The sequence below is a fragment of the Orbicella faveolata genome, unplaced genomic scaffold, assembly GCF_042242905.1.
Source record: "Orbicella faveolata isolate gen_17 unplaced genomic scaffold, um_ofav_v1 contig_14, whole genome shotgun sequence".
Lineage (NCBI taxonomy): Eukaryota > Metazoa > Cnidaria > Anthozoa > Scleractinia > Merulinidae > Orbicella > Orbicella faveolata.
In genome coordinates, this window is record NW_028301541.1 from 18142294 (window position 1) to 18169927 (window position 27634).

The 27634-nt window shown below is 38.4% G+C and overlaps 3 protein-coding genes across 5 annotated transcripts; 1 reads left to right on the plus strand and 2 right to left on the minus strand.

Moving 5' to 3' along the window:
- Positions 1 to 1426: 1426 nt before the first annotated feature.
- LOC110064514 (uncharacterized) lies at positions 1427 to 8754 on the minus strand. The gene is made up of 5 exons (XM_089286823.1): positions 8705 to 8754; positions 6601 to 6628; positions 5246 to 5389; positions 4071 to 4307; positions 1427 to 2523 (listed from the first exon to the last, which is right to left on the minus strand). Exons 3-5 carry the CDS (start codon positions 5313 to 5315, stop codon positions 2285 to 2287), a joined length of 546 nt encoding a protein of 181 aa, XP_089142949.1. The 5' UTR covers positions 5316 to 5389; positions 6601 to 6628; positions 8705 to 8754; the 3' UTR covers positions 1427 to 2284.
- A 752-nt stretch (positions 8755 to 9506) lies between these two features.
- LOC110064512 (target of EGR1 protein 1-like) lies at positions 9507 to 16090 on the minus strand. 3 transcript variants are annotated; one of them, XM_089286821.1, is made up of 7 exons: positions 15986 to 16090; positions 15794 to 15834; positions 14367 to 14655; positions 13670 to 13935; positions 12635 to 12797; positions 10732 to 10861; positions 9507 to 10296 (listed from the first exon to the last, which is right to left on the minus strand). In XM_089286821.1, exons 1-7 carry the CDS (start codon positions 16043 to 16045, stop codon positions 9881 to 9883), a joined length of 1365 nt encoding a protein of 454 aa, XP_089142947.1. In that variant the 5' UTR covers positions 16046 to 16090; the 3' UTR covers positions 9507 to 9880. The 3 variants fall into 3 exon arrangements, with proteins under 3 accessions (XP_089142947.1, XP_089142946.1, XP_089142948.1); XM_089286820.1 differs by having other exon boundaries at positions 15929 to 16090; XM_089286822.1 differs by lacking the exons at positions 15794 to 15834; positions 15986 to 16090 and adding an exon at positions 15235 to 15431.
- Positions 16091 to 16102: 12 nt separating this feature from the next.
- LOC110064513 (U2 small nuclear ribonucleoprotein A'-like) lies at positions 16103 to 27243 on the plus strand. Its single transcript, XM_020771572.2, has 9 exons — positions 16103 to 16389; positions 17428 to 17468; positions 22457 to 22563; positions 23539 to 23617; positions 23936 to 23982; positions 24380 to 24482; positions 24897 to 24970; positions 25407 to 25494; positions 26024 to 27243. The coding sequence occupies exons 1-9, from the start codon at positions 16311 to 16313 to the stop codon at positions 26159 to 26161; spliced, it is 756 nt and encodes a 251-aa protein (XP_020627231.2). The 5' UTR covers positions 16103 to 16310; the 3' UTR covers positions 26162 to 27243.
- The last annotated feature ends 391 nt before the right edge of the window (positions 27244 to 27634 follow it).

Below are 27634 nucleotides of genomic sequence, written 5' to 3' on the forward strand. Positions count from 1 at the left end.
GACGGTAAATGCCCAGTAATTGTTCTAAATATTTCTCCGAAAGAGTTCCAAAACTTCAGAAAAACGAGAAAACGTGGCCATGTTGAAGATGACCACCAAACATTGCACACTTATGGCTGACAGTGTACTATAGCTCAGCCAATCAGATTACAGTATTTGCGTTAGTGTGCAAATAGAAACACAAAGCCAGCACGAAATGACGACGTTAATAAAGAGAGTTTACGTCTTAATAATCGAAATAACAGTGATTTTCCTTTCTGGCTGACTGACTGTCTAGCTGACTGGTTAACTGACTGGCTGACTGACTGACTGGCTGACTGACTGGCTGACTGACCGGCTGACTGGCTGACTGACTGGCTGACAGTCTGAATGACTGACTAGCTGACTGACTGGCTGACTGACTGGCGGACTGGCTGACTGTCTGACTGACTGACTCACTGACTGACTGACTAACTGGCTGACTGACTGACTGACTGACTGACTGACTGACTGACTGACTGGCTGACTGGCTGACTGGCTGACTGGCTGACTGACCGACTGGCTGACTGACTGACTGGCTGACTGACTGACTGGCTGGCTGACTGACTGGCTGACTGACTGACTGACTGACTGACTGACTAACTGACTGTCTGACTGACTGACTGGCTGACTGGCTGACCGACTGGCTGACTGATAAGGAAAAATCAGTTGCTCACCGTCATCTGAAATTTATAATTCATCTCAAGGTCTTTCTTGCATACGGCGACTGCGCCCGTAGTACTAGCGAACCGAACTGTCCCACCAAAACGACGCGACAATAGTCTTTTTCTTCGCAGCTAAACAAAACTAAAGACTTTGCTGTGGTTTCTTCTTACACTTAACTCGAGAATTCTGGGTTTAATTTGACGAGGAACAACAAATTATGTTCAAAATAACTCAACTATTTTCCTACCTGGCCTCACTTGACGAACTCCGAGTGAGTTGCCAGACGCTGGTAACCCATTTTTGGCGCCAAATTAAAAGCTCGGAGAAGTAAAATGTTTCAATTTTTTTCCCTTTTTACATTCTAATCAGGATTTTTGGAGTTGTAAATCGCTTTTCGTGAATATTTTTAAAATGCCATGCCCAGTGAGGAAAGTTGCCTAACTGTAATGCCTTTCATTGATGCCAGGTCAGTACATAAGTGGATGCAGTTTTTCTTGCTATCTGAATTCTGATTGGTCAATTCAAATTTCAGGCGCACAAGTCATATGCAAGGTTTGCAAACCGTTCGTACAATACGAAGAGAACATTTGTCTACTTTAAAAATAAAAAAAACCCATACTGGCTAATTGGAAATTTTTGGTATAATTAAGGGGACGCGAAGGTGAGAAATGAACATAAACTTCGTAATATACTTAATGTACTTAATATAATTTATGTTACATATTTTTCTGAAAACAAAAAGTTATTTTAAAGTTATTTTATTTGAAATATTTTAGCTCAACGACTTTTGTTTTACATAGATAAAAGCCAACATGGAAATGGCATTGTACTAAATTAAATACCAAAAGAACCTGAACAATGCAAAATTCAGGACCAAAACAATTAGTCGTAATGGCTTGTAGCTATTAAAAAATTGAGACTCCATAAAAAAGGCATCGTTATATTTTAAAATGTATCATAATAATTTCTATGTACTTTATGACAGCCTTGTTCTCAGCTAGATGTATAAAAATAAGAATTACAAACTAACAATTATAAGAAATGTAATACAATAAAGATAAAGATTAGACGGTGAAATTTATATTTCATCTCTTTTGTTAAGGCCTGCAGGCCTGTTATTATTATTTTGTAATTCTTATCTTATTTTTACACATCACGTTGGCAGCTCAGACAACGTCCGCTCTTTATATACACAAACCATGTAAACTCGTGTTCTTTTAAATAAACCTGAAGAAGGCTGGTGTTGGCCAGCCGAAATATATTTTATTCACGCCTCTTACGTTGTTTGGCTGACTTTTGCAGTATTCCTTGAAATATAATACGTTACTTTTTCAATACATCCATGAAAAGTATCTTTTCAACCGCCTCTTTCAAACACGGCAACCAATGCCAGTTGGCGTCAAAAAAATCTGTCCATAAACATTCTACCAAACATTTATCTGGTACCCAGATCCCACTCGGTTTAGCCTTGGTAGATCTGGGTTGGAGATTAACCAAACAATGAGGGTAACCTTTTCCAGTCACAAATGGCGGATCACTTACTCTTTCTACTCATGTTAAATTTTAGTTGTAAGCATGGACACCATGGTTATGGAATTTATTAAAGGAAAGTGGGGTTTTCTAACGAACTCTGGGATGTTGTTTCCGGAACATAATACTTCGTTCGTCTGGTACAGTCGTTCGGATACAACAGGTCTTGCAAAGAAGTAGTGTTGTTAGTGGCTCGAGTGTCGGAACTTGCTTCCAAATTTTTACTTCTCCTCCAGCTTCTTCTATCACCATGGTAACCATGCCTATCTGCTGATCTGTAGATTAGAGGCACAAGTAGCGCCGAGAACTCTAAGAGAAAAGTGAAAGGAATTGAAATTTGCTTATAAGTTTTATAAAGATGAAAGTTCCTGCACGGTTATCCAATATATGTTTCATTTATTCAACTCCGTGAAAACTTCATTTGGCGCGAAAGTTAATATGCAATGATATTTTATATCTTATTTGCGGTTGTTTGGCTCTGTTACGAGAAACAAAGCAATTTTCTGAGAGCAAAGCTCGAGAAAATGTATAAGTTTGTCGAGGAGCTGTTGAGAAACGCATGGCTGACTTTGGAACCCACTGACCAATTTCATCGGTATTTCTTGGAGTTGCCGTCAGTAATGACGTAAAACATGAGCTTCTTTAAAAATCAATTAACCATAATTGTTCCAAATACCAAGTAAAACTGTTAGCTAATGGTATTCACAGACAAAGTTATTTTAAGACTTCAATTTTTATGCGAGCAAGTTAGTAAACGATGCCTAAAGAATGTTTACTTTTCATTATCATGACATACATACATAAACTTTATTAACGTGTCTTTATATCTAGCCGATGGGGAAAAACCCGTCTACTACTGAATTGGGGACACTTAGTATAATCAATAACCTACTATTTTCGAATGAACTATTAAAAAGCCTGACAATACAATTAACAATATAATATAGTTAAAAACCAACAAGCTATTTTCTAATAACAATCAACAAATGAACGACAACAGAGGATAAAAGTAAGAGAGTTTATCACTGATACTACTCAAGGTAACCTCTTTCGAGTTATTTTTGGGCCCCGTCTACACTGCGCCGGAGAAATTTGAAAACGCAGCTTATTTTTCCTGTGTTTAGGCCGACCGTCCACACTAATCCGTCTCAAAAACGCTCTTCAAACCGGAGAAATTTGCAAGCGCCGGCTTTGCGTTTAAGGCCCCGTCTACGCGTATCCGGATATTTTTGAATCCGCAACTTTTTCTTTCCGGATACGGCTTCCGTCCACACGCATCCGACGAATTCGGCAGCGAATCCGGATATTCTTGAATCCGCTCTCCAGAGTGGAAAAAAATCCGCAACGAATCCGATAACGTGTGGACGGTGAATCCGGATATTTTCGAATCCGATGACGTAGCAAAATCGTGTCCAGTCCCTTACCGAACAACAAACCAGTATGGCGTCACAACGTGTAGGCCTAGTTTCTCTAGAGTGAATCCGGATACCATCGGATGCGTGTGGACAGGCGAATTCGATTTGAATACGCTACGTGCGGACGGAGAAATTTTTGAATCCGGAAAGAAAAAGTTGCGAATTCAAAAATATCCGCATACGTGTGGACGGAGCCTTAGTGTGGACGGAAAACATCTTGAAAACGGGGCTTTTCGAAGACAGTGACATCACGATAATCACGTGATTTCCCTGCCCGAATATTTTTTCAAACAAAAATCCAAAATGACCGGTGATTGTTGCGTTTTCAAATTTCTCCGGCGTAGTGTGGACGGAAAACATTTGTTACGTTTTCTCTCTCTCACTTCATCCTCTCTCGTGATATATTATTTGAATTCTATGGCTCACAACGTTTACTCTTACCTTCTAAACTCATCTTCCTTTCATCAGTGATTCTAGCTTTCTCTATAATTTCATCCACTTCTTCGATAGGGACATCGGTCAAACTTTGCAAAGCCTTCTTAATGTGTACTCCTTCAATAAAACCGTTATGTTCAGGGTCAAAGACACTAAATATCATAAATAAATTGTCATCCTCTTCTGTACTGTTGTGTTCCTCGATCATATTTACAAATTCTTCAAAATTAATTGTGCCATCACCTGTTAAAGAACAGAAAGAAAAAACACTGCAGTATGGTGCCCTGTAACTGTGTGACTGCAATTAAATAATGCATAAACCATGTCATCAGGCCACTCAGGGAGCTATGTTACGGTTCGCGCGTCTTGAAAAGTTTAGCCTAAATTTTTCAAGCCTGTCGTTTATACTCCGCGTTAATCTTCTCCATTCTTAACCATCCTTGTTCCTTTATGGCTTAGTATTATATATCCTTTTGGTGTTTAGCTATCTTTGGAAACTATCATTTTCAGGTTTCCTTCAATTTGAAAGTACTGATTTTGTACGTGGCTAAAAACATACCGTGACTGAGCTCCTCTAACTACGGGAACGCCGTCCAACTGAAGTTATCTTTAGAGTCCAAAAGAGATATGGTTGAGAGCCAAGAAAAGATATTCAAACTTGCGAAAGCCCAATAGCGATTTTTAAATTTTTGAAATAATATCTAGACTCAGAACCCGTCCTGAAAATTCTATAACCCCGGCGAAAGTTGTATCTCAGCGAGCCAATAGTAAGATAATGAGGGTCATCGAAGTCGTATCTGAGTTGTAAGCACTTAACTCTTACATTAAGGGTATTCTTGGCAGATTATACTGTTACTATGGTGACCTGTTAGGTTAAAAACGATGATCATAAATTGCTTACCAATGTTATGGAGTTACTTCAGTTACTCTCTCTACACATATCCAGAAACCATTATTGATCCCGCATGCGTATAATCAAACCGGAACCCAAAGCCCGCATTACCCTTGCTAGGAGAGTAATGCGGGCTCTAGGGACGAGATTGACCAGAACCTAGGTTTGCTAGTTCCGGTTTTTTATTTTGTCAAGAGCGTTGTACGTTCGGTCACCGCTGACCGAAAACGCGCGAGCTCTGGGGACAAGATTGCCTAAGATCCCACTGCTGCACATGGACATTTCTTACCATCAAAATCTTTTGCATTCACCAGGTCCTGCACTTGAGAGTCCGTTGGGTTTGATCCGAGCATGCGCATGGCGCATTTAAGTTCCTTGGTTGATAATGTTCCATTTTCGTTCAGATCGAAGCATTTGAAGGCTTCACGGTATTCTGTAAAGTGAAACAGGGTTGGGTCAAAATTTCAGTAACAGTAGATGAAAACATATCTCTGGAAAATTAAAGAAACAAACATGTGGGGGTAACCGCTCGATGTAGCCTGCAGAACAGGCGGATTAGCTGGCTAGCGCGATAGACGAGCGCGGGCGTGAAGCCCGAAAACGAGCGCGAAGCGCGACTCGAAAATAAATCCGCCTGTAGTCACAATATTGTTTTCTTGTATCGCGCTTTCCCGCTAATCCGCCTATTCTACAACATATAGATCAGGTTTGCTCGATGCAACAACAGCAACGTACTTCCTCAAAATTTAAAAAGTGACAGCTTTTTTATGTTTACAGTATACCTTTTCGGTTGATAGATATTAAAGTTAGTGTGGGGGTTAAGTAAACTATTCGGTTTTCTAGTTGATCCCATATTTACAAAATTAGTTAACTTTCGGTGCAGGTGCATGATAAAGAACCATAAAGGAGCGGAGAAAATAATAAAAATAATAGATATAATAAACCTACAAACGATCAAAACAAATTGTTATTACAGTGAGATAAGATAAAAACAGTAAGGTAAAACGGACAGGTTTTAGGAGAAAGCGAGTTTAAGCAGAGCAAACGATAGTGGTTACAAGAAGTCAGTTACTTTGTGCATTGTTTAGATAATAGAACAAGTAATTTTAGTCAGGGTTTGATTATGATTAAAAGAAACTGACATGCAACGTACGTTAAGCAAACATGCTACTTTTTTTCTTTTTTTACTTCTTCTCATTTTTTCAAACTTATGAGCAGCAAATCTCAAACCAATCTCGACAAAGCTCTGGTGGATTTTGCGGCGCTTTGATCTCAATTGAACACTTCGCGCATTTGGTAGCGGTCACATATTTTCCCACATTTGACACTTGTTACATGACTGTTGTGAAGTTTCTAAGCACCACGACTTCGGATTTCACCAACAAGCACCAACAAAAATGATTCGTGTAATATTATAATTGACAGTAAAAGTGTGTCAACTTCGGCACTTTGATGTTAAGCAAAGGTTGCCTGTTTAAACAAACACTGAACTCGTCAACTTCGTGCCCTCAATTCAGCGAACAAAGCCGAAGAAAAGTCTATTTCAGTCGGGTGAGAGCAAACGTGACAAGAAATGACGACTAACTTCTTTGAGGCCGTTTTAAAACCTTCATGCCTCCAACGTTTAACTTTTCATAAACCTACCTCCAATTTGGTCCCGGGTCAGGAAATCCTGTCCATTGCGTAAAAGAAAGTTGGAGGAAAAAGAAAATGGTTAGAAAATGAAAACTACTGCTAATACTCCAGTAACTGCTGTTACACAATGAGGTTTTTATTTTACCTCTTTACCCTTATTTCATGAAAGTAAGTAGCATCTTATTCGTCCGTATCAAAATGATTAAAATGATTATTTTCCTTGCTACATTTAATACTACTGGATTATTGTCGCCTCAAATGTATAGAATCGATTCATTGTCAGACGAAAGACAGAAGGAATTGGATTCGAAATTTATTCCCTTTTAAAACCGGTAGCAGTTAACTATGTTTTTTGAAGGCAAAATTCATAAAATAGAAGAAGCGTATTCGTTTCCTCTCGTCTTAGACTTCTTTTATGGAACATGGAATATAGTTAATAGAGGGGAATGGTTATGAAACCCGACAAATTTCTTTGTGGTATGTTTTTGTTCGCTTTTTCAGCCTTGACCGTGCACAAGACGCAATAGTTGTTTACTCCGTCCTGAGGAACTAACCAATAGAAACGTTTTGGTTGCGTAATTCAAGCATAGTGTATGAGCGCAAAACAAAAGATTGTGCACAGTCGTGGACCTTCCAACATAAATCTTGGCATCTTTGTTTGCTTCTTTGATGCTTGCCGGGCTTTATAATCATTTCCCTCTAGAAACTATAGTGATTGATTTGGATTGAAACAAAACGTAATTATGATAGATCCTGCTGGTCCATAAATATAAAGGAAATGGGACTTTTCCAGCTATGTTTTTGTCACTTCCCTTGTCTACCTCCGGATACAGCTACAGTTGGACCCGGCTCATTCGAACTCGGCTATTTCGAATTCCCCGTTTTACTATCGGCTATTTCAATCTCCCGCTATTTCGAACAATTTTTCGTTCCCCCGCGAGTTCGAAATAGCGGGGTTCAACTGTACAATTTTTCTAAGGGAACGTGACTCTTTCTAAACACATGCAGGGCAGAAGGTTCTGGGTGTTATAGCAACCCGATAAGAATGGCAGTTAAGACGTGAGCCGATGACAAAAAGAATTTCTAAGTAGCTTGTTAACTTCACACCTAAAAGTATCTAGTAACAGTAGATTAGAAAGAGGCTTTATAACCCTGGAGGTTTAGGAAACCACTTAAATTCCCAGCGAAGGTTCGCATGTTAAATATGCTCTTTTAATCGATCTTTTTTAATAACAACATTAATTATTAATTCCGAAGTTCGGTTTAAAAGCTCTCTGTTTCTAAGTTATCAAGATGGTGTCTCCCCGGTGTCTCCAGATTAAAAATATTACAGACGTTAACATGACAGACAGTTTCTCTTCTCCGGTTTCAGTACTCGTCAAATTATCATGAGATTTTAATAGAAAATGTTTTCATTTTGCAGCTTAATGTTTTCCTAGGAAATTTACAGGCTTCTTTTCTTCAGCACAATTTTAAATCGTGGCGTCAAAATAATAATAAGAAAGGAAAATAATCTTTGTCGTTTATATCGATGCATAAGGTACATTTAAATTCTGTATATTAAATATATTTTCTGTCTAAGTGCAGACAGTTAAAGCAGGCCCTATGCATACAAAATACCTGTAATTATTGCTTCCTATAATTTTTATTCGGAAATTTGTATGTATTTCGTTCGTATAAACCGGATAATTTAGATAGCAATTTCAGAGGGTTGGAGCCGCTTTTAAATATCCAAACTGCATTTTTAAAATTGACTAAACAAGATTAAAGATCGTGTAAAAATCAGTAAGCTACACTTCAAAAATAAGGAAAGAATTATGCTAATGGTAGGGTTTAATTCTGACCAGTTAGATGTTCTCTAGAATCCGAGCACGACTCGAGTGAACACGAATTTAAACGCGACAGAAATTTAGCGATAATTTTCCAAACATTTCTACTTTGCGTTGCGTAAAAGCTTTTACTTAACTCCCAATTCCAAGATAACATTGCACTTAAAACGTCGCGGATAATTAAAGTCCGAGTAGCACTGCATGTGATGTTAGTGCTTTCGTTCGCGGGATCAAAGCTATTTGTGTTCGTTCCAAATCGGAAAGACATTAGTGCTCAATTTTACCTCGAATTCGGGATGTTTTCCAACGACTACGTATTTGTTTAGACAGACTGGCTTTCCATTTACCTACCATTTCAGCTAGGTCGCCCCGGTTGACACCTCATTAAGAAGTCAATGGCATCAAAAGCGATGCGATGACTTCTCTTACAAACCCACGATGTATTCCAAGTCATGAATGTTTATAGCGGATTGGACCAACCCCTGCAGTGCCGCTGTCGTCACCATGGCAACCACCCGCGGGCAGTATTTAATTTAAAATGATGGTCGTGCGATGCCGAAATAGACAAAAAGGCTAATTAAAAAAACGTCGGCTGCCATTGTTTCGTGCATAATTGAAAATTTCCAAGGGCACGAATGCAAAAACAGCCATTTCAAGCTGGTGTTGTGAAAAGCTTCTTTACAAAGGCAGCATACCCATGCTTTCGTACTTTCGCGAGGAAGCACCCTTGCGTTGACTCCGCATACAGTCGTTAACGATTCACAAAACTTGTCCTTAAAATAAGAGGCCAGAACAAGAAATATTCCCTGAATAATTAATTACATTTTGATTATATTTTAGCGGAAGAACTAACACGAATTTATAACTAGCCGCTTTGCATTTCCGCGAAATTTTTCCAATCTTGGAATAACATTCTTAGCGCAAATGTTGATATATTTTCACGCTAAGCTTTTGCTCCCTAAAAATGCGATTTATGCAAACTCGCATTAACTGACCAGTCCTCGATGTTTTGTTTAAGAGTACGGATTATTAGAACTGCTTCATGCTAAAAAAGGAGAATTTGCAAGAATAAAATTGACATTCGGGTTCATGTAGTGTTCTATGGTTCCAAAGTCACCATAATTTTATTCATAATTTTATTTTTAGTTTTAACGGCGCTATGAACGGAAGTGGTTTCCGTGACTTCGTTAAATTGCTTTTGAGAGACCTCTACGTTTGTTATTATTAATTAATCAGTTTTAAAGCACCCGCGATTGAGCTATTGTAGAAGGGTTTGTATGTTAAACACCACGCTTTACAACTTAGAAATTCAGCCATAAAAAGAGCTGTCATGCTTTCAGTGACAAGTAAATTTCAAAGAAAATGAAACCTTAAAATAATAGTAAACTAACGTAAAAAGAAGGATCATTTAGACTGGCAAAGATTGAGTCGGATTACGAAGAGAAACTTGACACAGTTTTTCACGAATCCGCAGGGTATGGCACAAGTTGTTCCTTCAGTCGCTTAAGTTTTTCAGTGTGGGAGGCAGACGGCCGAATAAAATGACTTCGTGTGATCTGTAATGGAACCTCTTTCTTTGTAAGGCTTAACTTGTTCGAAACATCCACCAGGGAGGAGAGGGTGAGTTCATTCTCCTCAGTTTTCTTGCCAAGCTGTAGCAGATAGGTTGCCATGCAGTAGCCGGTCATAAATGCATCAAAGCCCGCCCTGTGTCCGCAGTCACGTGTCTTGGCGTTGTTGAACTGAGCCACGTGAACATCACGTTGTCGAGTCACGTGATCATCGTGGTTATCACTTGCGCCCAGACCTTCGGGAACTTCCGTTGTCGACGTATTATGATTGTCACACTCTGAGTTTGCATCGGGCGCGTTGTTACCTGTAAAGGAATAAAATATTCTTGTGTGATGTAGGTTTAACCTCGCTTTCTGTACATACACAAACCTTGTTTGAAGGAAAAGGGAAAGAGGTCATTTAATTTTCTCTCCACTAACAGCCCGCTGCGCTGTTCGTGAAGATGAGCCCGCATTCCTGAATCAGTTTCATCTACATGCGCTTTAGAAAATCGCTTTGCTACATTTTCAAAATTTTCATAAACTTCAACTAGAAGCTAACTTGTAGACGTTAAACCCATAGTCAACAGAGAAATTCTCATAAATGCTCACCATACCTTTCCTAAAGTACTAGTTGAGAAAATTTGTTCAAATATCAAGACAATTCCTCTTTAAAAGATTGTTTTCTTACTTCTCCTCAAGTCTTCTTGAGTTGTATACTGATATTACGAGAAGAATTTAGTTTCTGATCAGTCTCTCACCAGAAGAGCTTCGATGTTTCCTTTTGCGCTTCTGCCTTTTCGCTTCTTTCATTTTCCACTCACGATCCAAAACATCATCCACGTCGTGAGAAAGAAGACAGGTTTTCTCACGAGGACAAAATCCATAAGCCTGTGAAGGAATAATCGAGTCAGGAAATTCACTCTAAATAATGTTCTTCCCATAGAATTCCAGAGTGGTATGTGTTAAAAAAAAAAAAAGAAATAAGATGGGAGAAACACTACTCCAGACTATTTCTGCTTAATGTTTCACAATTTTCACAGACTATCGTTTTCTGAACAAGATCTCTAATCCGGCACCGCTCCAAATCTTTCCTTCCAAGAACAGAACAGATCCTTTATCGTATCTTTCCCGTTCCTTATTGTCACTTATTTTCGTGTGAACTTAATTTCGCGAAAATTGAACGGGTATATTTCGCGGGACATAAATTTCGCGATTTGGCAAAAATAAAAAGTTAAAAGGAACTAAATTTCGCGAAAATTGTCAAAATGCTGATCTTCATTAACAGTTAGTTGGAGAATTAGCACAACTGATTGCAGTAGTTTCCAATGGCACTGAACAAAACCATATAACAAAACGAAACCGGAAACAGTTTGATGTGTTTCTTTGCAAAGCAGACAGTACATGACGCCATCTATTTTCGCTTACAGTTGAACATTATCAATTTTTTCAAATAGATCCTCGGGAGGAAGAACTGACTCACCCTTCATATAGCAGGGTATTAAATTTCGCGTGGTTGATTATAAGATATATCAAAAAACCCTATACTATATGGCAGGCTAGAAATTAAGTCTCCCCCATGCATCCAGGAACATCGAGACCCTGTGGTTGATAAGAACGGAGATATCTCAGTAATATCTGACCAGACCGCAGAGATTCACACACTGAGTTCCAGATCAAAACGATGACATCTAGGTTCCCTGCTTCAGATTAAAATTCCTAAAACAATAACCTGTGCTCTGGCAAATAATTACAATGTAGATAGCGTAAAAAATTAGCACCCGACTCTCACTCCTTCCGCGTACAAGTCAGCTGAGTTAGGGAAGGACCATTATTTTTTGAGGGGAAGGGGGTGGGCAATTTTCTGGGCACGAAATTTTTTTCTCACATTTAGGCTGTGCATGATTTGTTTGGCGGGCAACAGCTTATGTAAATGTCAAACGCAGGACAGCTCGATTTTTTCTTCACCATGGCTCCCCTTGCACGATTTTATTTCAGCAGTTTTTGCTGTGGAGGATTTCTTTTAGAAGAAATTACCCAACCGTGCCCTCCCCCCACCACCTCTGTTCAAAAAAATAATTATCCGTTCCATAGCGCAACTACACTGTTGGGTGGCGAGCTTCTGGATGGTGGAATATTGGGAGGGGGTCGCAAACCAACTTTGACCTAACATTGACGTTTCTCCACAGTTTTGTCAGGATTGTAGTATACTGCACAGGTTGGTGTGCTAAAGCGGATCGGAATTTTCACCTTTATCTCAACTTGATCTTTTTCAAGTTGACGTGAACGCTCTCTCTGTTGGAATTTTTGACATCAAGAGACAGCCTGAAGGGATCTAGGTGACAGCAAGGTGCTAAAGTAAGCTATAACCATTTTGTAACAGATTTTGCTCTCCGAATCGCTATTGTGGTTGTATGACAAGCTTCTATTCACAACGGTCACAGACAAAACCTTCGTTAACTGATTTAGCGTGCAGCCGTAAAGATTCGCAGAAATCCGCCTTAGATATTAGCTGAATATTTAATCGTGTACTAAGCAAGTAAGGCGAGCCCACAGCTACATTTCTTCCCAAATGCTCCTCTTTTTTCGTTCACGAACGTCCTTCCGTAAAATCGATGGTGAGGGGAATTGGCAGCAGAAGAACCTATAGAAATTGAAGCTTACCGCATATTTCTCACAGACATGGACGTCAGCATGAACAGCTTCGTTTTCATCATGCGATCCACAATACAGTTCCTCAGTGAAACCTGTAAGCGCGGTCTTCTCTGGAAATTTCAAACAGACGTGCTTTTGTCCATGCTTTTGATGTTGCAAATTGTTTCGCTGGCTAAAATGAAGGAGAAAATTCTATCAGTTAATAAGAAATTGCAAAAAAAGAACTATCAAAACAAATTAACTGAAGCCAATTTGATACTTTCCTCAACCATGTGGCCTATTTTACATTTAGTAACCTGCTCTTTTGTAATCTAATCTTTGACTAACTTATTACAGTTTGCCATGAGCTGAACACTAAATTATGATCTGTCCATGACTTCTGGACCTTCCTCACTCACTGCCTGCTTATACAGTCCAGTAAATATTCCCTCTCTGAGACAAGTGTGCATACAATCTTCTGATTGGTTCAAATAAGGGGTGGACTATTTCACTCTCGAGGGTGAGTGGGTGATTTTGAAAAAAATATCCTGCAAACATACTTGTGCCAAAATTTCATGTAAACGACCACTGCCGCCCTCCCCCCTCTCCAAAAAAAAAATCATGCACCCTAAGAGAGCCAAGAGATAGCATGTTACATGAAGGAAAAATGCCATGCATACATGTCCCAAGAAAAAAATTTCCTTGTGCATGAAAGGGTTAAAAAACAGTGCCTGTACCAAATCACCCACACACCCTCTCGAAGGTCACATGGTCCACCCCTAAGATTCAGAAGGTACTTTGTTGCTATTACAAGACTTCCTCCCAAAACTTAGTAGCAACCTCTAACAGAGGCATTCTACTAACTCAATCTTGGCTTGCTGTTGTGAAGAAGACTGCATGACCAGCATCACATTATGCTGATATTGCATGACCACTGTCATATCAGGTGCATTGTGTCACACAATGTTTGCTCTCCAGTTGAAAGGAAATATTGTGTGTTGTCATGCATGCCACCATAAACATCCAGTGACAGTGTTACCGCAAAACGTAATTTTATAAACTCACCACTTTTTAAACAGATAGAGCAGGAATGATGCTGGTTCTCTGACACTGTTCTCAGAGACAAACTTGGTATCAAATAGCCCAGCTGGAAACATTTCTGATAAATCAGCAGTGAATACTTGCAATTTGTCAGGTAACTTGCTGTAGAAGTTCTCGTACAAGAAAACCAAATCTAAGAATCCATTGTGAAGTACAAGTGGCTTGTTGGCCAAGATTAGTTCATTGAAGAGATTCCGTACAGAGTGCTGGGATGCCAATTTAGAAGGTTCCTAGAAAAAGCAGATGAATGTATTGTGTAGTTCCAGAAAATATCCATACCTCCCCCTCAGAAGGGAGTTTTCCAAGACCCCCCTCCCCTCCACCCTTATGGAAACTTTTAATTAAACTTGATACATTCCTTTAAATGTTTTCGTCTTACAGACCCCCCCTCCTGGCCAGGAAATTCCAATCCCCTCTGTGGGGAGAGTATGGATATTTTCTGCAACTGCACAATGGTCACAAATTATTTTTGAAACTCCAATTCAAAAGGCAATAATTCTGTAAGAGGCCCATATGGGTAGTCAGTAACAAATTAGAAAATATAGCCCATACTTCATATAGCAAAATATTTCTGGCATGAGCCCAACGCTCTCTGAATCCTTCACGGGATGCAGTAAAAACCTATATGATTTCAAAACACACAGGTGTTACATGTACCTACCTTATCATCTCCCCTTGTATAGGGAACTCCTTTAGCATACTGTTTGTTAAAGTCAAAGCCATGTCCAACCAAAAACGTTAACGATGCTGGTTCGACAACAAAATTTTCTGTACAGAGGACAACAATGTTGTAAGTCTTGACCCTGATGTTTAGCCTTCCTTCTGATTCTTTGTTCTTTATGCCATTACCAGCCTTTGTTTTCTTCAACTTGAAACATGAAATGCCAAGGGAAAGTATAGCTCTGGATTGTGCCACTTCCCGCATGTATTTATATCGATCTTCCAGAAATCTGAGGGACAGGTTGTCAATCAATAATCTATTTATTACATTTAGTGGGTGTCATGAATGCATCATGAATGTTCATGAACATGTATGTTTTGTGGCAGTCAACCTCCAACGTGCATGTGTTCCCAAGACATGGGTCAAAAGCAAAATTAATGTAAGGATACTGGTTCTTTAACATTGTTCTCAGATACCAACATCCCAGTTGCAAAAATTCCTGATAAATCAGCAGTAAACACTTGCAATTTTTCAGGTAACTTGCCTGACAAATTGTAACATTTGCATATCATTTTATGTCTGTTCTATTGTTTTCGTAACTTACAGGACTTAGCAATAGAATTATTATTTTTTAAATTTACATTTGATATCTGAGCTGGCGAAAGAGGCATAAAGAATGATCTAACAGATTGAGATGATCTAACAGATCGAGCTAAATGTATGCTTGTATGGTCACATTATCCAGTTTCTAAATCAAATTACTCTGTATCATTTAAACTTTAAAGCCTTTTTTAAAGAGACATATTTCATGTACACACTCAAGAGACATCTGTGATTCAGTCAATAAAACCTTATCCTAATGATGTACCTCTACAGGTTAATTAGCTTAATGAAGATTCTTTCAAATGGGGGAAGATTCAAGATAGAATGTACACCGGGAGGCAGGACGTAACATGTCGATAATTTCGATAGTCGATAAAAATCGATCGTTGTCGATCGAATTCGATACTAATCAATCGACAAATATCGGAAATCGATAAAAATCAATCACACGATTTCTTGTGATTATCGACTTTGATCGACCAATTAGTTGTTTATTCAACTTTATTGCCATACGGATTTACTGTAGAGCTCTTTACACACTTCTATAATTTCGTGGCCGATTGAAAAATGTGTCTGCATTTTTGTCGATAAAATCGATAATCAGTTGAAAATCTTGTGATTATCGACTTTTATCGACAAATTAAACTTGTCGATTGACAGTTACCGACAAATATCGAGTATTATCGACTTATCGACTACGTTTTCGATGATCGACTTTGATCGACATGTTACGTCCTGCGGGAGGTGAATAATTTTCCATGTAATATTCAGGCTATAATAGCTAGGGCCTGTGTAAAACGTTGTTGGACTTATTTAAAACTCACTGCGCCATAAGATTCTTTCTGTCTCCAATACCACTCATTTCCTACAGAGGAAAATTAAAGGCATGTTTATCAAATGTTGCAAACATTCAAGAAGACAGTGGGGCCTTAAGAAGGCTACTTGCATGAGGAACCTACCGTATCGACCGCCACGAAGGTAGATTTCTTTATTGCACGGACAATCGAAGGCCATACCTCTGAGAAATTGTCTGCTGAAACTTCCACGACGGGAACGTAATCAAAACGTGCTGTCATTTTGAAAAACCGCCTTCCGCAAAACGAAAAAACCGCCAGGCGTTATTGACGTGCAAAATGGTAAAGACTGGGGCGAGCAACGTTCACGTGTCGAACAAAGATGGCGGCTTTCAGGTGATGAGAAAAGTTTACAGAAAGAAAGCCGTTTATCTGTTGAATTCTCCAACTGAAGTCTTGCGTAGATTGTAACATTAGTTTAGAAGGATATTGTGGAACCTCTTAACATAGTTTTAAGGAGTTTTGACGGTGGAAACTAGTCGAAAAAATGAAGTTAACTGCAGATCTTATTCTACAAAGCCCTCAGTACACAAACGCTTTGCGAGACAGGGAACTTGATTTGCGTGGTAAGTGAGGTTTCTTTCACTCGTCAACATGATAAACTAGAATTTTGGAAACAAAAGTATCCAATTATTGGGAGATTGGGTTGTACGCGAAATACTGTGTGGAGATTTGAAGGAAAACTACATTTGTCATGCCAGCCGGTGCATGTGTGCATTTCAATAATTTTCCCTGCAGAGATTAGGTCAAAGTTTTTAAACTCTACACCAAACAGCCAATGCCTGTGTAATTTAAATTTTGAACCACATAATCCACAAGTCTTCAAAATTATATGTGGTTTAGTTAATGAATGTGTATTTTCATTTTTGTGAAAAGATTAGATTATATGGCAGTTCACAATGTATGCTAACAAGCATAAGCAATAATTACAAGCCTAAAATGCCACTGCTTGTGACCCTCTTGCCAAACTACATTTGCCACGCACAAGATCTTTGTTTTGAATGCTACCTAACCTGTTTCGCACCCAATCAAGTTCGCACCTACCAAGTTCACACTCACCTAAACTTGTTACAAACTTTCTATTTTGTGTTAGACTGTAGCTTTTACACCTGAAAGTATGAATTGCCTTAAAAACTTTTTTTTATTATAAGTGTGAATAAAAAATTAAGATTATGGTTTCATGTTTGCTCCGTTTGCAAGTGTGAGAAAGTCAAAGCGAATCAGCGGCTGACTGATTACAACACATGCTTGACATGAACATCCTAATCAACATCCATTCACATAGATAGTTTGATATTCTGTCATTATAAAAGCAGGATATAGAGTAATTCAAGACATAGAAGTTGTATAGTACATGGGAGCAAACTCGATTGAGTTGAGTCAATGTGGGTGCTAACTCAGTGGGTGCGAAACCTCCAGCTACCTTTGGTATAACCTACATAAAATGCACCCTGGGTTATCAAATAATTCCCTAAGCTTCAAGAACTGAAGCTGTTCAGTGAAGTTTCATCTTGCTGGGAGTATTTTCAGATCACAATGGGTTGATCAGTCTGATGTGGAGAGTTATGGTGCTTATAAATCGCATCTTTTCTCGTTTATTGCAGGTTATAAAATTCCAGTAATTGAAAACCTTGGAGCAACCTTGGTATGTACTTAATATGTAGAGGTAACAAATATATCCTGGGTTGTTGCGTATGTAAAATGTGCCATAAATGAAGAAGCTAGTCATAAAAGGGGATAAGTGACGATTTTGGTTGCTTTTCTTTTTTCTTGCTCCAAATTAGCTGAATTTTTGCATGTGGTCTTCAATGTAATAGAAAAATGTGGTTCTGTATTTTTGTCGCTGGTTTTTGCTTTGTTTTCGAGTTAAAACGTAGGCAAAAAACTTGGCTTTTCCTAGCCATGTCTTTAGGAGTTTATTTGTTGAACAGCAAACAGGCAGACTGTTTATAGTGTATGAAGTCAAAACCAAATCCCACAGCATATAGAGCGGAAATCTGGGAACGGATTGTTTACACTGGTTATTGTGACGTGAACACAACACGTGAATCGATCGAGCGTCAAACGAAATGCCATCAAACAAAAAAGAGATGTGCCGTATTAGAGCTCTGTCAACTAATATCTTAAGCATTGTTTTAAAGTACCTTGTGTGCCTACCTGGTGGTTGAGAGGCATCATAAAGCCTCGATAAACCCGTAAGTCATCAGCACGTTTTAAAAAATCAAAATGTGTTCTGAAACTTCGAAGGCAGCTGATATACTGTAATCGTGTTATCGGCGTTCGAAGTCAGATCGAGCCAGGTAGCAAAGTCCAAGAGCAGTTCTTGCCCAAGAAAAATACCCTCTGGTGAGTTGTGGCCCATTTGCCAAGCGTTGCTAGCGTCAAAGTTTGGAAAGCGAGAACTGGTTTTAGACTTATAAAATTTGTCTTGTATCGACCGCCATGTCTTCCCGCGCACGAGGTGTAAAGACCCTTCCCGGCATGCATTGCGATTACGTTCTGCAGACGTTTCTCGAACTGGTAACTAGATTTAAACATAATAATGGCCAGCAAGTGGCGATCGATTGTAACAGATCTGTGATCCAGTTTGCGTTGATTTTATTTCAAATCGGCATGATTTGTAGTGTTTTGAGCTTCTGGGATCAGGGGACATGCAGATGTATGGAGACCCGTACGTTGCGCAGAAGGGTTAATCTGTTAATCTGTCAGCCCTATTTATAGAGCGTTTTCACGTGGAGTCATCAAATTCTTAAATCCAAAACTAAACAGCCGCCAAAGTTGTTGTCCTCATCAGGCATAAGAGGTACCAGCGCATTTTGAACTTGGAAGTTATGGCGGTGCGTGACATAAAGCTACGATCGCGTTTGTCGAAAACTATGTTTTATCTCGTGATTTTTTAGCCATTGAAGATGTTGCCGTATTTGAAAAAGTGTTTATTGAAATGTTTATTTGTTTCATTTTATTTTTATTTACACCTTTTTTTGACCTGAAATCAGCATTTTTGAGCTTATACGTTGCGTGAAATTACCATTTTCAGGAGCCCATCATGGGCTCCTACCATTTTGCTGTTTTCTAAGTGAAACCAACATCCTTGCCGTCATGCGTTAACGTCAAATTAACATTTTAACCTATTTAGACCTGAAATCAACATCATCAAGTTTATGCGTTGCGTAAAATTGACATTTTGCTGGTTTCTAAGTGAAACCAACATCCTTGCCGTCACGCGTCAACGTGAAATCAACATTTAAACCTTTTTTGACCTAAAAGCAACATTTTTGAGCTTATACGTTGCGTGGAATTGACATTTTGCTGGTTTCTAAGAGAAATCAGCCTCCTTGCCGTCACGCGTTAACGTGAAATCAACATTTTAACCTATTTAGACCTGAAATCAACATCATTGAGCTTATGCGCTGCGTGAAATTGACATTTTGCTGGTTTCTAAGTGAAACCAACATCCTTGCCGTCACGCGTTAACGTCAAATTAACATTTTAACCTATTTAGACCTGAAATCAACATCATCGAGTTTATGCGCTGCGTAAAATTGACATTTTGCTGGTTTCTAAGTGAAACCAACATCCTTGCCGTCACGCGTCAACGTGAAATCAACATTTAAACCTTTTTTGACCTAAAAGCAACATTTTTGAGCTTATACGTTGCGTGGAATTGACATTTTGCTGGTTTCTAAGAGAAATCAGCCTCCTTGCCGTCACGCGTTAACGTGAAATCAACATTTTAACCTATTTAGACCTGAAATCAACATCATTGAGCTTATGCGCTGCGTGAAATTGACATTTTGCTGGTTTCTAAGTGAAACCAACATCCTTGCCGTCACGCGTTAACGTCAAATTAACATTTTAACCTATTTAGACCTGAAATCAACATCATCGAGTTTATGCGCTGCGTAAAATTGACATTTTGCTGGTTTCTAAGTGAAACCAACATCCTTGCCGTCACGCGTCAACGTGAAATCAACATTTAAACCTTTTTTGACCTAAAAGCAACATTTTTGAGCTTATACGTTGCGTGGAATTGACATTTTGCTGGTTTCTAAGAGAAATCAACCTCCTTGCCGTCACGCGTTAACGTGAAATCAACATTTTAACCTATTTAGACCTGAAATCAACATCATTGAGCTTATGCGCTGCGTGAAATTGACATTTTGCTGGTTTCTAAGTGAAACCAACATCCTTGCTGTCACGCGTTAACGCGAAATCAACATTTTAACTTATTTAGGCCTGAAATCAACATCATTGAGCTTATGCACTGCGTGAAATTGACATTTTGCTGGTTTCTAAGTGAAACCAACATCCTTGCCGTCACGCGTTAACGTGAAATCAACATTTTAACCTATTTAGACCTGAAATCAACATCATTGAGCTTATGCGCTGCGTGAAATTGACATTTTGCTGGTTTCTAAGTGAAACCAACATCCTTGCCGTCACGCGTTAACGTCAAATTAACATTTTAACCTATTTAGACCTGAAATCAACATCATCGAGTTTATGCGCTGCGTAAAATTGACATTTTGCGGGTTTCTAAGTGAAACCAACATCCTTGCTGTCACGCGTCAACGTGAAATCAACATTTAAACCTTTTTTGACCTAAAAGCAACATTTTTGAGCTTATACGTTGCGCAGAATTGACATTTTGCTGGTTTCTAAGAGAAATCAACCTCCTTGCCGTCACGCGTTAACGTGAAATCAACATTTTAACCTGTTTAGACCTGAAATCAACATCATTGAGCTTATGCGCTGCGTGAAATTGACATTTTGCTGGTTTCTAAGTGAAACCAACATCCTTGCCGTCACGCGTTAACGCGAAATCAACATTTTAACCTATTTAGACCTGAAATCAACATCATTGAGCTTATGCGCTGCGTGAAATTGACATTTTGCTGGTTTCTAAGTGAAACCAACATCCTTGCCGTCACGCGTTAACGCGAAATCAACATTTTAACCTATTTAGACCTGAAATCAACATCATTAAGCTTATGCGCTGCGTGAAATTGACATTTTGCTGGTCTCTAAGTGAAACCAACATCCTTGCCGTCACGCGTTAACGTGAAATCAACATTTTAACGTATTTAGACCTGAAATCAACATCATTGAGCTTATGCGCTGCGTAAAATTGACATTTTGCTGGTTTCTAAGTGAAACCAACATCCTTGCCGTCACGCGTCAACGTGAAATCAACATTTAAACCTTTTTTGACCTAAAATCAACATTTTTGAGCTTATACGTTGCGTGAAATTGACATTTTGCTGCTTTCTAAGTGAGATCAAAGTCCCTGCGGTCGCGGCGGGCCGATCCTTTGTTATGATAAACCGAGGCGAGACTTCGACTTATAACAAAGGCTTGGCTTGGTTATTATAACAAAGGATCAGCTCTGTTTATCATAACAAAGGCCCGGCTTCGTTTATTTGCAGCCTCGGCGGGAAAAGGGCATTAGGTATTTTAATCAAAAGTGAACTTTGTCGAAAACGCTCCAAATTTCGCATAGAGTTTTGTTTAGGTATGTTTAGCAATGTCCCGTAGTTTTTGCGCTAAACCTTGCTTCGTTTTCAGGATATTGCGTATGCAAAAAACCACTCGGTTTTCCTAGCGGCGTCTTTATAAAGCGAAGCAAAAACCAGCGGCAAAAATACAGGAACACGTTTTTCTATTACATTGAAGACCACATGCAAAAATTCAGCTAATTTGGAGCAAGAAAAAAGAAAAGCAACCAAAATCGTCACTTATCCCCTTTTATGACTAGCTTCTTCAAATATGGCTTTTTGAGATCCTGTGGGCATATAATTTGACCAGAAACATGGCTGAAAAGCTGTAACAAGTCTCAATGAGGTTGTGATTGTTTACGAGAAGGTCTGACAACTGCTTCATAACCAATAGGCGACAGTTTTGCAATGTGACACAAAACCCCTTCCCCCAGTAGGAAGTTTAAATATGTTGACAACTGAATAGCTTTTGTGGGTACCGTATGTTGGCAGGCAGATTTCACCATTTACACTCAAATTTAGAAACAGAGTTGTCACAGCAAATGTTAGAGTTCCTATCCATGGCAAGTTCCTGTGTCAGCTTAAGTACTGTTACATTTGATTAGACTTTAATTGGTCAAATCAAAGTGATCCCTTCAGAAAGTTTAGTTCCCAGAGAGATTTCAAATCTTAATCTGGAACTCTTTGTGTGTCAGATTTGCAGTGGGTGAATGCACTGGAGTCTAAATAGCAGAGTCCAAGTTGAAGTCTTCGCAAGGGCTCACTGCATTGTGTTCTCCTACAGAACACTTAATTGTCACAGTACCTCTCTCTGCCCAGTAGAATAGATAGATAGTAAATTGGACTCTGAAGAAAATCAAACAAAATTTAAAATGTTGTGGGATCTACAGTGTAATCTGTGAAGGAGGAGCATCACATTCGGTGGGTGGGCAGGGCACAGTGTACAGTGTATTAAATATTAGTTATGTCTTGCTTCAGAAACTAAGAAAAGCTCCCGCTTTCTTGGGCCAGTGACATCCTACAAGCAATTGTACCCCTTGCTTAAGTTGAAGCTACAGCTAACATGTATGTACAATCCCATAAGTGTTATTAGTTTATTTCTATTGTAGAGTAACAAAGGCATTCTCTTTGTTTTCAGGATCAATTTGATACTATTGATATGTCAGAAAATGATATCCGCAAACTGGAGGGATTTCCATTACTCAAGAGACTTAAGAGTTTGCTTTTGAACAACAACAGGATATGGTATGTTGGTTTCCAGCATAAACAGATGCATTACATGGTTCTGAAACTAATATTTTGTTATTGTTTTCAAACATCCCTTGATAACACTCTATTCATTTATATGTGGGCTCAGTATCCAATCATTTAATGTACATAAGACATTGCAGTCCTTTCGGTGTGTGTTTTAAAAGGTGATGATTCAAAGTTTTTGTTAATTATATTTGCTTAAAGTTTGAAAGTAGTGTTCTGTTTGCCTTATTTATGTGAATGATGAATTTAAGTCTCCTGACAATTTTACTGGGCATACTGCAGGCATTTCCATATGGTGTTACATTAACAATAATTTTGTGGTGTGTGACATAGACTATGCAATATTTATTGTGTCCTTTAAAATTTAGATAAATGTCCTTGAAAGCACTTGGAGTCTTTGAGATTCTAGCCTAAAAAATAAATACATACCTTATATCACTTATTAGTGTTATTGAACTTTTAAACATAACTAAATGTATTGCATGCCAACAAAATAATGTTGAGCAATGCTGTAACGCAGTATCTAACATTTTTAAATATATATCTCATTGAAAATTGGTAAGTGGAAAGGACCGTCAAAGGATGGAGGTAAGTGCCAGGGTACTGTGCGTGTGTCTTTGGAATATGGCGTCACCCAGATTCCTGAGAAATATCCTTGACTATAAGGTAGCTCATTGCTCAACCTATCTGATGTTCAAGTAAAAAATGCAAATTTGTAGTATTTTGTAGCAAAGTGCTATATTAGCTTACTACACATTTACAGTTATTTGATGAAGGTGTTTTTGTTAGTTTTATACAGTGATTATTACTCTAATTAGTTCTGATTTTTTTTATTTCCTTCATTCATGTATTTACTTAATGCTGCATAGACTGCTTCTGTTCTGTATTCTTTGGATAATGTATTCTTACTATTGTTACTATCATATATTTTTCCACCTAACACTCAAAATTAACTGTTTCTTTCAGTCGTATAGCTGAGAAGTTGGAAGAAAGCCTGCCACACTTAGAGACAATTGTTATGACTTCAAACAACATGCAGGAATTGGTATGTTGGTTCTTTCTACAACTTGATTCTATGTTTCATGAATGTTGGGTTGCGTGAGATTCACTAGGGTGAATTTCTTTGTGATGATTCAAATTAGGATCAATGACTTCAGATCACTTGGGTAATATCCTTGTCCAGAGTGGTTGCTTTGATGCACCATGATCCAAGTTATTCTGCATCATAGATCCTGATCCAAATCATCCCAAAGAAATGCGCTCTAAGGATACAGTTGGTAGTAAATAATGTCCTATTGTTTGTATGTGAAGGCAATTTTATCATATTTAATCACAGTCTTTTTGTCAATATTTGGATTTCTAGAAAGAACTGGATCCACTGAAGTCTGTCAAGACTCTTCAATATCTTAGGTAACACCATGCATACATTTTGCATTTCATGAATGAAACCTCTGTTTCTATGTCTTCATACACTGCATGCTTAGGATAATTTAGTTTGGTTTTGTGAATGTTGTATGTTGGATCAATCAGCCCTTTGCTCATGTTAAAACAATTATCTAATGATAATGATAGTGATAATAACATCAGTATATTATTTGGTACATTTGGTAATAGTTTTGTTCATAATTGCTGTAAGAGGGGTAAGTATATGGATTGTTTTCATTTCCTCGCAAATTATAAAAAAATAAATTGAGAATAACTAATGAAGACACTTCTCTAAGTGTTAGGCTTGTGTGTTTTGATCTATTGCATGTGTTCTTCTCTGCTATATGGATAATTGATGTTCATTTCTGGGTCTTTTTCGCAGTTTGCTTCGAAATCCAGTGACCAACAAACCTCACTACAGATTATATGTTATCCACAAATTGCCACAATTAAGAGTGTTGGACTTTCAGAGGATCAAGCAAAGGGTAAGAAGTAGCTGTTGCCCCTTTTGCTTATGTAAAAGAAAATTAACTTGCTAGAGTAGATGCTGAAATCATATTCACATGATTAAAACTTCAGTTTGTAGAGATTTAAGTCACTATTACAGTAGTCCTTTGCACTTTGTTCTGAGCTAGGTTTATAATAATTATGACAAAGTAGCTTCTAATAAAATCCTGCCCACTTCAAGACTATTTAGTACAAGGAAAGTTGCCTAGCTTGCCCTTGGGAGTGTAATCTTTAGTCTTGGCACAGTAACCTTTACCCTCTATGCCCTTCATGCTGAATTTGTGGAAGAAGACAACAGTGGTATATTTGACCCAATGATAAATGGCCCTTTCATATGGTTCTAGTTTGGTTGAAATTCTGCTGAATGTTACATCTTTGATTTTGATTTCCAGGAAAGAGAAGCTGCAAAGAAAATGTTTAGTGGCAAAAGAGGAGAAGGTGGTCACAAGGGAAGAAAACCAAAAACGTGAGTTGTGTGTCATCTCTTCTCATCGTGCCAGTGGGCACATAAGGCCATCATGCTCTCAGCCTAACGCTGTCTGTTTTGCGTGACTATCTTGGTTGCAGTAGTAAGTTTGCTAGAAGAGTTATTGTTCAGTTGGTATTTTTCAGTTTTATAAGATTTTGTATAATTGGTAGTTTTCTTTTGCAAAATCATTCTCTTCAAGAAAATTCATTCGTTGATTTATGAGAACATTTTTTTAACATGGTTCCATTTAAAATGTAAGTTTAGGGTCAAAGTATGAATGGACAACTTATTTTGACTCAAGATCATTACTCTCCCAAAGTGAATGATCTCAATACACAAGAAAATACAGTTAATTTTTTTGAGCCACAAATTGAAATCTTTAGTTTGTAGAGAACTTGTAAATGACTTGCTATTTGCCAATATGCCTATATAGGTTCGTCCCTGGAGAACCACCAGCTGCCACAAGACCACTACCAAGTAAACCTCTCCCACCACCCACAAGGGACATTGCCGCAATTAAGGTAAACTCTTTGGGATAGTGTGATTTGTAAATGGGTGTACTTTGCATGTAATATATCAAACACGAGAGACAGTGTTTCATCGGGATATCCAAACACCGAGAAGAGACTTGAAAATACGATGCGCAGCGGAGTATTTTTGACGAAATTCGAGGTGTTTGGATAGCAGATGAAACACTGTCTCGAGTGTTTGATATATGTACAAAGACCTGCCAGGTTGAGTGTTGTTGTAGTTAAATGAGGTGCTAATTTGACAAGTACAAATAGTTTTGTTATTCATCCTACACCGACATGTTAAACATGTTTAAAAGTGCTTTAACTAAACAAGGTTAATACTTACTTCAGTGCTCATTGCGTGCACACCCCACAACTTACCCAGGTAAAAACCTGTTTGATAAATATATGGTTTGAGGTTTGTCTTCTCAAAATGACTTCAAAACATCATCAACAAATTGGAAAAACCTAAACCTATTTAGTCATACTAGTTTAGGTGGTGTGAATGGAGTATGATGTTATTATTCTTTATCTCTAGGCTGCCATTGCAAACGCTCGCTCGCTGGATGAGGTACAAAGACTAGAGATGTTATTAAAAACAGGACAGGTACCTGGCAGGACCAAACAGAATGATAATGTTGATGAAGAGATGGAAGACATGTCTAATGGCACATGAACAGACTCAGTATTAAATGTAACATACATATAATCTTTTTCTCTGTAAGTGAATCATGTGGCCAAGCTGACTTATGTTTTATAATGGCAGCAATCTTTTGTAATTAGATGTATTTAATACAAAACCAAAGCTTTCAACTTTTATGAGATTCTATCACCATCTTTATAACCATTGTTTAGTTTGTCATGCAAAGGTTCTTCTCTGGTTCATCACACTGTGCTTCTTCAATGTGTGATGTCTGGTTTGTCACGCAATGTCTTCCTCTAGTTTGTAACGCAATCCTTCAGCTCGAGAATCTTTGCATAACAACCCAAATAGCAGCTGTAAGAGAGACTGCTATTTTTTATTGGAGACCGAGAATTTTAAACTGCTCCTAACACACTACCAGTTTACTGTAAGACAGCTATTTATTTTATTGAAGTCGTGAATCAGATAGGCAGCGACAAGGACGAATCATTATTACAACAAGTGAAAGCTTTTTGGTGGGGTTGAAAACGTCGTGTAACGCGCGTTAACCAATCAAATGAGAGCCTCAGCTTTCTCTTCCAATCAGGTATAAGGCAAATTCCCATTCGCGTGGTTTACATGACTTTTTGAAGCGTTTTCAGATTAGAGCTTGGCTTTCTCAACTAGCGACATGTCCAAGTCGACTAGTCACGTGTTGAAGTCGACTAGCCACGTGTCCAAGTCGACTAGTTACGTGTCCAAGTCGACTAGTCACGCGTCCAAGTCGACTAGTTACGTTTCCAAGTCGACTAGCCACGTGTCCAAGTCGACTAGTCACTAGTCGACTTGTTACATAGCTAAGTAAAATATTTTTTTCCGGTATTTACCTGCACATTTGTGAAGTTGTTTTCAATCGAATAATCAACGAAAACGCTTTCATTGCAAAGAATATCCCTGTTTTTTCTTTCTATAGCAAAAAGTTTCTCTAGTGAAGAAATCACGGATTGTTCGATGCTCTTAAACAAATTTCAGTATGAGTTGTCTTGTAAAAAAGTATCAATTGTAACCAGTTCTCTCTTAATTTTTGTTTTGTAGAAAATAATGTCAGTGAAAATAAAATGTAACCTTTCCTTGGCTCTTTTCGTTGTGTGATAATTGTTTAAAGAGGCGTTTCCAAGGTAAGATACGTTCTATTCTGGAGCTACACCGTACATGTAAATCTCTAAGTTCAGTAAGAAGAACCACTAAGGTTTGTTCCAGAGGGTTTTCCTGTCACGAGCACTACCAAAAAAACAAAATATAAACCCCTTCCCACAGCCAAACCTGGTAGTGAAATTTGAAATTAAAAAAAAAAAAATGAAAATAAGCAGTAGAGCGTACGCAAGCCTTATGGGATAATAAGCGTGACTCCGCACTTGCGCGAAGTCACGCGCGTTTTCTTGTCTCCGCTCCAGCAATATCTCTGTTATTACTTTAGCGAACACGCAGGCCGATGGGAAGTGAGGAACACGCATTTTTAATCCCTAA